The 10,958-nt window shown below is 41.2% G+C and overlaps 1 protein-coding gene across 2 annotated transcripts; it reads left to right on the forward strand.

Annotated features, from left to right (window-relative positions):
- Positions 1-370: 370 nt before the first annotated feature.
- On the forward strand, positions 371-10,532 carry pgap2 (post-GPI attachment to proteins 2). 2 transcript variants are annotated; one of them, XR_012956310.1, is made up of 7 exons: positions 371-690; positions 1,162-1,330; positions 1,849-2,098; positions 2,292-2,398; positions 2,679-2,849; positions 8,223-8,331; positions 8,422-8,450. XR_012956310.1 is itself a non-coding variant. In XM_076102107.1 (6 exons), exons 2-6 carry the CDS (start codon positions 1,163-1,165, stop codon positions 8,550-8,552), a joined length of 765 nt encoding a protein of 254 aa, XP_075958222.1. In that variant the 5' UTR covers positions 371-690; position 1,162; the 3' UTR covers positions 8,553-10,532. The 2 variants fall into 2 exon arrangements, 1 of the variants encoding a protein (XP_075958222.1); XM_076102107.1 differs by lacking the exon at positions 2,679-2,849 and having other exon boundaries at positions 8,422-10,532.
- The last annotated feature ends 426 nt before the right edge of the window (positions 10,533-10,958 follow it).

Here is a 10,958-nt window from a genome sequence, read left to right on the forward strand (position 1 = left end):
GTATGAATTATGTATTATTAAGTATATATATAATATATATGTTTATTATATATATGTATTATTCATATGTATATATATATATTAAAATTATAATATATGTCAGAAAAATAGTTAAATTCTCTTTTTTGGAATCTTGATTTATTGACCCCTAAAATGCAAACTTCTTTAGTTTAATTTCACCCGTTTATATATTTATGCACTTTGTTTATAGTTACTGTAGCGTTGCTGTTATGCTCTGTGTTATTGTTATTTATTAATCACAATGCGCTGTTCTTGTTCCTCCAACAATGTCTACGGTCAAATAACCGAAGACACGTAAGAGAGACTTTTATTCTGAAGGTTGTCGTGACCGGTAGTTGTTCGCCTTATCGTAGCTAGTCTGATGCCGGTGATTTGGAGCAAAGTCCCGGTAGAGAATCGTTAAAACAAATAACGGAACAAACACCAAACACACAAGTATGTCAGCTACTTTAAACTGGACACAGCTTTTTTGGAGAACTAACATATTTGGCTTAGAAACTTTAAAGCCGACGGAAGTTCGTAGCTAACGTTAGCTAATCTATGTTAGCCCATTAGCTCCCGAAGCTAAGCTAACAGAGCTATTAGCTCCTTGGGTTTAACTCGAGCTAAAGGTGGATAGATGCGCGTGAGGCGGAGCACGTGGTCGCACGAGCCTGTGTTGCTGTAAAGGTGAGTGTTTTATGTTGATAACCTGAAGCTAACTGTTAGCTAACAATAACCTGTGGAAGATAACGTCACGTTAACTTCACTGCATCACCTGGACAGGTAAACATAACTGATGACGTAGACCAGTGGGGGAATGTACGTGACGTCATTTACTAGAGTAAAAATATGAGTTACTTGTACATTAATTGAGTATTTCCATGTTGTGCAACTTAATACTTCTCAACTATATTGTACATTATACTGTACTACATCTCAGAGGTACATATAGTACTTTTTAGTATTTTCACAGTTTGGTGTGTGTACTTTTACTTCCTCCACCACTGACATAGCTCTACTTTATTCATACAGTATGTCGACAACAACAACAATAACAACAACAACATTCACATCTGTAGAACTATCTGATATCAGCTGATCTCAGCTATTATTGGTATTAGTGTTTAATACTAACTCGTGTGTGTTGTGTTTACCCAGGATGCTCCAGGGGCCGTACGGCAGCCTGGACCGGGACCGGCCCCTCGTCCGGCTCCCTTTCACCAGCTTCATTGTGGGGACGGTGCTGCTCCCTCTGACCGGCCTCATCGCCTGCCTCTTCATCTCACTCGTGTACCACTTTGAGGACTCCACGTATACACACTGTCATGTGAGTGATCACCTGGTGTCATAAAAGAAAAGAATATACTGATGTGGAAATCATAATGGAGCTCTAAATATAGTTAGTCTCTCTGATTGAAGAGGTTTAAATGATTGATGGGTTCAGCTGACTCTACACTAACCTTCTGTTGCTACTGTTTTAATTCCAGCTTGTTTTAGGATGCTTTTATTGTGAAACTCTTGACACTGAAACAGGAAGCTGTTCCTATTTAAATCTAAGCTCCCAGCTGATTTCGTCTCTTCTTGTTCATCTGTTGCTCAGAGGATCTTTGTCTCTTTGAACAGAGTTTTATTCTCCGTCTACTAAACTAAACAACATCTTATTATTAATAAAGAAACTTTCTACAAAATAAAAGACTTGTAGATCATATAATCAAGCTTTCTCTCTGGAGATTACTGACTTTTAAACCGTAGTTTATATAAATGGGGAGAATACAAACCATTACATTATGACCAGATCAAAGCTGAAATAATCGTCCGTGTGTGTTTTTCCCTTTTGGCCCTCAGGTGTCAAACTACCTCCCGTCCATCAGCGCCGCCATCAGCCGCGTCCCCGAACGCTACATCTGGCGTTGCTGCGTCGGCCTTCACTCGGCGCCGCGCTACCTGGTGTCCGTCGCCTATTTCAGCTTCTACCGCGGCCGCTTCTCCAAGAGGCTGCCGGAGCTGCTGCTGAGCGGGCTGGCTCTCCTCTGCAGCCTCACCGAGAACACCGGCCTGCTGCTGCTCACGTACGTGTCGTCCACCGAAACCTACAGTGAGTACAATACACTAATTCTAAAATCTTTAGATAGCTTATTATCATGTATAAGTGTGTGTGTGTGTGTGTGTGTGTGTGTGTGTGTGTGTGTGTGTGTGTGTGTGTGTGTGTGTGTGTGTGTGTGTGTGTGTGTGTGTGTGTGTGTGTGAGAGAGATGAAAGTGTTCTAATAACCTGTTTGTGTGCTGCAGGTGCTCATAAAAACGGTTTCGTCGTGTTCATCGGGAGCTCGCTGCTGCACATGCTCATTACGTGCCGACTGTGGCAGGTGATCAGGAGACACTATGTGAACCCGGAGGTAAACAAACGTTCACCACCTGAAACCAAGCTGCTCTGAGCCGAACGCACCGCACGACATCAACCTTCCGTGTCACCGTTATTTTACCTTTCTCACCATTATTTACCCGAATATCTCCAACGGGCCTGTAGATCAGAAACTAACATGTTTATCATCATCAACTATGTCTTTATACTTTGTTATAGTAATCTCTAGTGTTGACATTCATTGAACCCAAACAACAGCTGCTAAAAACACTTAATATCAATATTTATACAACATTATATTTGTATTTGATCAGGTTCTGTACAAACCGTCAGCAGTGCTGAGCTTCACCTGCAGAGGGTGCCACCGAGCTAAAGATCCTCCTCCTGAGCACAGAGCAGGTCCTTTGAATCCACATTCATTCAGACCTACTAGACTCTGGGGATCCGTGAAGAGTGCTTGAGGACGCGCCCTAATAACTTGAAAGGTGCTTGAGGGGTTCTACCGGTTCTTGTTTAGGCCCCAGTGGTACTTGAGGAGGTTCTTCGGATTCATGAGGAGGACCATGTGGTTCATGAGGTGGATCTAGTGGACCCAGAAGAGTGTTCATGGTAGTTTTTAGGGATCCTTGAAAAGATTCTGTGGTACTTGATTAAATGAGGACATTCTAAGAGGTACCAGGGGTGCTTCAGTGGTCCTTGAAGAGGATTTAGGAGTTGAGGAGAGGATTTAAGAGGGCCTCGAAGAGGTCCAATGGTACTTGAGGAGGTTCCTCGGGTTCTTGAGGAGGACCATGTGGTTCCTGAGTAGGTTCTGATGCCCTCTTTAAGGTTCTAGTGGACCCAGAAGAGTGTTCATGGTTAGTGGTGCTTGAAATAGTTCAAGGAGTGCTTGAAGTGTCCTCACATCGCCCGTAGTGGTCATCAAGGATGAGTCAGGAAACGTTGGGAAGGTTCTGTTGGTCCTTGAGTGCTCGTGGAGGTTTTTAGGGATCCTTGAGCAGAGTTCCTCATGGTGGTTTTGGGAAGTTTTTTTGAGGAGCTTGTAGAGCAAAGCTTGTTTCTGGGGTCATTGAAGAGGTTCAAGGATTGCTTGAGGACATACTAGGAAGTACAGAAGGTGCTTCGGGGGTCCTTGAAGAGGATTTAGGAGGAGAGGATTCAAGAGTGCTTGAAGAGGTTCTTGAGGATGTTTAATGAATATTGTACGAGGCGTTGTGGTCTTGAAGAAGAGTGCTGCACAGACTGCGAGGTCCTCCAGGAGGTTTTGGGGTCAATGTTTGTGTCTTTCCCACAAACTGACGTCTTGTAGCTTCAGATAAAGACGATCAGGTCTTTACATCAACAGTCATTAGAAACCATGAAGAGGTTCCAGATGGAACTTCTGTCTCAAGGATATTTCGGTGCTTCCCTGTTTCACTTAAGCTCCGGTACTTCCTGTTTGCTCGCGTCATGTGACCGCTGAGCTTCCAGGAATCCTCCACCAGCTGATTAATATTAATATTTAATGCCGTCAGTGTTCCCACACATCCTGGAGAACCTTTGATTATTTAACCCGTTGAACACTGCGTCATAACTGTTTTATGATAAAAATGTTTTATGCGTCTTTAAATTGAGTTAGTTGCTCGTGTGTTCTCAGGTTTTCATCACAGTAAATATCTATGTTTTGATTGGATGATGAGACATTCTGAGACTTACTAATTACCACTAAGTGAATTAAAAGTATGCAGAATCATCTATAAGAAGCTCCTGTTTGCAGTTTATCCTTAAATGTCGAGTCAACGATCAGCGGATCACTGAAGGAAACTTCTGCAGTTTAAGAAGTCAGTTATTGAATAAAATGGCGACAACATTGTTTTGTTTTGACTCTCAGATATTTCTGGTTATTAAAGAACCAAAGCGTCACCAGATAACAGATTTACATTATTTACATTTAGTCAGATACCTTCCAACGATTCTGATAATCGATTAATTGTCCTTTTTAAAGAAAAGAAAGACAAATATTCAACACTTTCAGCTCTATGTGATGATTTACTGCTTTGTTTACTTATATATCTTATTATATATATTTATTATTTTTAGTTGAGTATAATCAAGTGTTTATTGGACAAAACAAGATATTTAGGTTCTGTGAAAATCACTAAATACGTTAAAATGCACCAAATATTCAGTTTACATGAATAAAGAAAATGAATATTCACTAATATTCCTGTTTACATGCAGCCGTTCATACTCTGATTAATGTAAATGCTGCATCCTCATATATATGTGTATATATATATATGTATGTATGTATGTATGTATGTATGTATATATATATATATATATATATATATATATATATATATATATATATATATATATATATATATATATATATACACACAGGTGCTGGTCATATAATTAGAATATCATCAAAAAGTTGATTTATTTCACTAATTCCATTCAAAAAGTGAAACTTGTCTATTATATTCATTCATTACACACAGACTGATATATTTCAAATGTTTATTTCTTTTAATTTTGATGATTATAACTGACAACTAAGGAAAATCCCAAATTCAGTATCTCAGAAAATTTGAATATTGTGAAAATGTTCAATATTGAAGAGACCCGGTGCCACACTCTAATCAGCTAATTAACTCTAAACACCTGCAAAGGCCTTTAAATAGTCTCTCAGTCTAGTTCTGTAGGCTACACAATCATGGGGAAGACTGCTGACTTGACAGTTGTCCAAAAGACGACCATTGACACCTTGCACAAGGAGGGCAAGACACAAAAGGTCATTGCAAAAGAGGCTGGCTGTTCACAGAGCTCTGTGTCCAAGCACATTAATAGAGAGGCGAAGGGAAGGAAAAGATGTGGTAGAAAAAAGTGTACAAGCAATAGGGATAACCGCACCCTGGAGAGGATTGTGAAACAAAACCCATTCAAAAATGTGGGGGAGATTCAGAAAGAGTGGACTGCAGCTGGAGTCAGTGCTTCAAGAACCACTACGCACAGACGTATGCAAGACATGGGTTTCAGCTGTCGCAGTCCTTGTGTCAAGCCACTCTTGAACAACAGACAGCGTCAGAAGCGTCTCGCCTGGGCTAAAGACAAAAAGGACTGGACCGCTGCTGAGTGGTCCAAAGTTATGTTCTCTGATGAAAGTAAATGTTGCATTTCCTTTGGAAATCAGGGTCCCAGAGTCTGGAGGAAGAGAGGAGAGACACACAATCCACGTTGCTTGAGGTCCAGTGTAAAGTTCCCACAGTCAGTGATGGTTTGGGGTGCCATGTCATCTGCTGGTGTTGGTCCACTGTGTTTTCTGAGGTCCAAGGTCAACGCAGCCGTATACCAGGAAGTTTTAGAGCACTTCATGCTTCCTGCTGCTGACCAACTTTATGGAGATGCAGATTTCATTTTCCAACAGGACTTGGCACCTGCACACAGTGCCAAAGCAACCAGTACCTGGTTTAAGGACCATGGTAGCCCTGTTCTTAATTGGCCAGCAAACTCGCCTGACCTTAACCCCATAGAAAATCTATGGGGTATTGTGAAGAGGATGATGCGAAATGCCAGACCCAACAATGCAGAAGAGCTGAAGGCCACTATCAGAGCAACCTGGGCTCTCATAACACCTGAGCAGTGCCACAGACTGATCGACTCCATGCCACGCCGCATTGCTGCAGTAATTCAGGCAAAAGGAGCCCCACCTAAGTATTGAGTGCTGTACATGCTCATACTTTTCAGTTAGCCAAGATTTCTAAAAATCCTTTCTTTGTATTGGTCTTAAGTAATTTTCTGAGATACTGAATTTGGGATTTTCATTAGTTGTCAGTTATAATCATCAAAATTAAAAGAAATAAACATTTGAAATATATCAGTCTGTGTGTAATGAAAAGTTACACACAGACTGTTTCACTTTTTGAATGGAATTAGTGAAATAAATCAACTTTTTGATGATATTCTAATTATATGACCAGCACCTGTATATATATGTATGTATGTATATGTATAGACACACACACACACACACACACAGTGGGTACGGAAAGTATTCAGACCCCTTTAAATTTTTCACTCTTTGTTTCATTGCAGCCATTTGCTAAAATCAAAAAAGTTCATTTTATTTCTCATTAATGTACACTCAGCACCCCATCTTGACAGAAAAAAACAGAAATGTAGAAATTTTTGTAAATTTATTAAAAAAGAAAAACTGAAATATCACATGGTCATAAGTATTCAGACCCTTTGCTGTGACACTCATATTTAACTCACATGCTGTCCATTTCTTCTGATCCTCCTTGAGATGGTTCTACTCCTTCATTGGAGTCCAGCTGTGTTTAATTAAACTGATTGGACTTGATTAGGAAAGGCACACACCTGTCTATATAAGACCTTACAGCTCACAGTGTATGTCAGAGCAAATGAGAATCATGAGGTCGAAGGAACTGCCCAAGGAGCTCAGAGACAGAATTGTGGCAAGGCACAGATCTGGCCAAGGTTACAAAAGAATTTCTGCAGCACTCAAGGTTCCTAAGAGCACAGTGGCCTCCATAATCCTTAAATGGAAGAAGTTTGGGACGACCAGAACTCTTCCTAGACCTGGCCGTCCAGCCAAACTGAGCAATCGTGGAAGAAGAGCCTTGGTGAGAGAGGTAAAGAAGAACCCAAAGATCACTGTGGCTGAGCTCCAGAATGCAGTAGGGAGATGGGAGAAAGTTCCACAAAGTCAACTATCACTGCAGCCCTCCACCAGTCGGGGCTTTATGGCAGAGTGGCCCGACGGAAGCCTCTCCTCAGTGCAAGACATATGAAAGCCCGCATAGAGTTTGCCAAAAAACACATGAAGGACTCCCAGACTATGAGAAATAAGATTCTCTGGTCTGATGAGACCAAGATTGAACTTTATGGCGTTAATTCTAAGCGGTATGTGTGGGGAAAACCAGGCACTGCTCATCACCTGCCCAATACAATCCCAACAGTGAAACATGGTGGTGGCAGCATCATGCTATGGGGGTGTGTTTCAGCTGCAGGGACAGGACGACTGGTTGCAATTGAAGGAAAGATGAATGCGGCCAAGTACAGAGATATCCTGGAAGAAAACCTCTTCCAGAGTGCTCTGGACCTCAGACTGGGCCGAAGGTTCACCTTCCAACAAGACAATGACCCTAAGCACACAGCTAAAATAACAAAGGAGTGGCTTCGGAACAACTCTGTGACCATTCTTGACTGGCCCAGCCAGAGCCCTGACCTAAACCCAATTGAGCATCTCTGGAGAGACCTGAAAATGACTGTCCACCAACGTTCACCATCCAACCTGACGGAACTGGAGAGGATCTGCAAGGAAGAATGGCAGAGGATCCCCAAATCCAGGTGTGAAAAACTTGTTGCATCATTCCCAAGAAGACTCATGGCTGTACTAGCTCAAAAGGGTGCTTCTACTCAATACTGAGCAAAGGGTCTGAATACTTTTGATTTTAGCAAATGGCTGCAATGAAACAAAGAGTGAAAAATTTAAAGGGGTCTGAATATATATATATATAGTGAATGAGCTGTGTACATGTCCAGAGAGTGATCGTAGAACCTGGAGAATATCAACACATCACACATGTTTTAATATGAACATCATCCATTCACAATAATTCATAATATACAAACATAATATGATGTTTACATGAAGCACATTAAATTCAGAATATTGTCTTATTCAGAATAATGGTGGACTATGATTGAGCGTGTAAATGTAGTCACTGTTTTTGACATTTAATTGTGATATTAATTGACAATGAAAAGATGTAATGATCACAAGAAACCCGTTTCTCATCACACGTCTGTACTCAATCTATAAATACGTTTTTAAATTCTCTCTCCAGGAAGTGAGGTCGTTCCGCTGGAAGCTGCGTCTCTTCCTGTTTAACGTCGGCTGCTGTGTGGCTGCCGCGTACTTCTTCACACGCCACAACAAGTTCTGTGAGACCGGAGGTGAGCGTTCAGGATCAGCTGTTTGTTGACGTGGGGGGGGGGGGATGATGACTCTCTGGTGATGACTCTGGTGCACTCTGTGCTCTCCAGTCTACACCCTGTTCGCCCTCTGTGAATACCTGGTGGTCTTCTCCAACATGGCGTTCCACATGACGGCCTTCTGGGACTTCGGGAGCAAAGAGGTGATGGTGGCTACGCCCCCCGAGGACAAGCGGTACTGAGCGGCGACCTCACCTGTGGACAGGTGACAGGAACTCTAGAAACTTTATTTAACATAAGCAGCGTCATGAACATTTTTGATGTTGTGTCAGTGCTGCAGGTGAGATTAAACTTTTTTTATCATTCCAAAGACACCAACGTCGTGTTTTTTATAATCTTCAGCAGCGATACCAACATGTTTCATCCTCTACTTGCTGTTTAAAACGTCGGCTTTATAGAAGGAGTGGACGTAGTCGTCACCCGTTGGTTTGTGGACTGGGGTTTTCACACCCAGTGAACAGGAAGTGACCATATCTGGACTGAGGAGGAGTGACGTAGAGACACTGTATATGTCTCTGGTAGAGACCTGTCAATCACTGTGTAGCCCCGCCCTAAAGCATCCCCTGCTTTATGGTCTGTTTGACTCTAAATGGACCATAATGTACTAAATGAACATCATGCTGTATTGAAGAAGACTTGAAACTAGAGATTGAGACCATAAACTCATGTTTACAATGTTTACTGAGGTAATAAATCAAGAGAGAAGTAGAGTCATTTTCTCATAGACTTCTATACAACCAGAGGAGTCGCCCCCTGCTGGACACTAGAGAGAATGCAGCTTTAACACATGACGCATCGGCTTCACTCGGCGTAAACATTTAAGATGATGTAAGTACACAACTCAACGACAAATATAACAAAGGTCTAGTCGTTATTTATATTATTCCCTTTAAAAACTGTTTGTTTGGAAAGTTCATCAAATGCTGAAGAAACTAAATAAATTTTAGTTTGATGGTGTCAACGAACTGATGTGTTCAGATGAAAACCAGGAAGAGAACTCTCTCATTCCATCCTCGTGTTTTTCTCTTCAGTCTGAACCACAGCTGCCATTTAAACAACGTTTATGGACGTGTTTTATATCTGACAGCTGTAAATACGGCTTGTCTGTTATAAACGCAGGAGGTTTATTTACTCCGTCAGCTGTCGTGTTTACTCACCAACACTAAACTGGACTCGCATGTTCACTGTTGACGTCCTGACACGAAACAAAGAGACGGCCTGTTTCCTCACCGCTCTGTTTGGGCTTCTCCTTCAGCTTCACAACACTAACAGTCGCTAGCGTGGTTAGCGTCATTAGCAGCTCCGCTCTGTTGACAACATTTTTTCACGACGAAAACTAAATGAGGAGGAGCAGAACGGTTAGCAAACACAAAAATTAAAAGAGGACGACAGAAGCTTGAGTATCGGCGCCAGAGACAAGGAAAAAATACGAAAGGAGGAAGATATTTCTTTTGTTTTGTTTGTCAAAAATAAAGACGAAATTTCAACTTATGTGCGCTAACTTCATTAGCTTGATTTATTCTCAAAATGTAAAAAATATCTTTATTTTTTTGTCCTTCTACCTGGCACTGCTAGTCTTTCGTAAAAATATCAAAAATCAACTAAAACGAATCTACATTTTCCTCAAAGGACTGAAACTAAATCAACATTTGGTGCCAAAATGAACTCTGAAGTGAAGATGTCTTTAAAGCTCCTGTTAATAACTAACATAACACTTCCTGCTTGTGTTTCATAATAAGTGCATTTGAACTTGAAGGTCTTTTATTGTGAAACAACCAAAATAAATGATTTTTTAAATGCTACTGAGGTTATTTAACAATCAGCTGACTCGTCACTTTAAGGTTAAATTAGAAATCAGACCGGTAGAAACTAAACACGAGTCTTCTGTTAGTTTTGTCAGATACACAGAAATGTCCCTTTGCTACCAAAATCAAAAGAGTTTGTCTTGTACGGTGGCCTTTTTGGGACATTTCAGACTCATCAGTCATGTGGTTTTCACTACAGCAGAATCAAGCTCATTCAGACTCTGTGCCTATCTCATCATCCTATCATATAAAGGCTGTAATGAGCTGAAGACAGCTGTCTGTTTGTCTGTCTGCCTGTCTGTCTGCCTGAGTGTTGACGTGTTTATTTGATAATAATAAACAAGTTTAACATTCCTGTTTCTGCCTCGTAGTTTTTTTGTATCTGTGTGTTAGAGGCCGTGATGGAAGAAGATCTTATACTAAAGTAAAAGTACTAATACCACTACAAGTAAAAGTACTAATACCACTACAAGTAAAAGTACTACTACCACACTGTAAATATACTTTGTTACCAGTGAAAGTACTAATACCACACTGTAAAATACTCCGGTACAGGTAAAAGTACTGCATTCTGAACCTTACTGAAGTAAAAGTATATAATCAGCTAAATGTTCTTTCCTTAGTGTTGTTTCTGGCGCCCCCTGTGGACTGCAGTGGTAGTGTCTCTGAGCACCAGACTCCCTTTAGAACCTCTCGTTCTGCTGCTGCTGGTCTGACAGTCTGACCTCTCAGTCCTGGTTCTGGTTGAGCTGAGCTGGAGGTGCTTTGCGTATTTAAACTCAG

Source organism: Anarhichas minor, unplaced genomic scaffold, assembly GCF_050575085.1.
Source record: "Anarhichas minor isolate MPS153535 unplaced genomic scaffold, ASM5057508v1 ptg000027l, whole genome shotgun sequence".
Classification (NCBI taxonomy): Eukaryota; Metazoa; Chordata; class Actinopteri; order Perciformes; family Anarhichadidae; genus Anarhichas; species Anarhichas minor.

What these genes read in the sequence shown, in the direction of transcription:
- pgap2 (XM_076102107.1), top strand. Translation starts at nt 1,163, where the DNA reads ATGCTCCAGGGGCCGTACGGCAGCCTGGACCGGGACCGGCCCCTCGTC. An exon ending in GTCGTCCACCGAAACCTACA is followed by an intron (nt 2,099 to 2,291) that starts GTGAGTACAATA and finishes TGTGTGCTGCAG; the next exon opens with GTGCTCATAAAAACGGTTTC. An exon ending in CAAGTTCTGTGAGACCGGAG is followed by an intron (nt 8,332 to 8,421) that starts GTGAGCGTTCAG and finishes TGTGCTCTCCAG; the next exon opens with TCTACACCCTGTTCGCCCTC.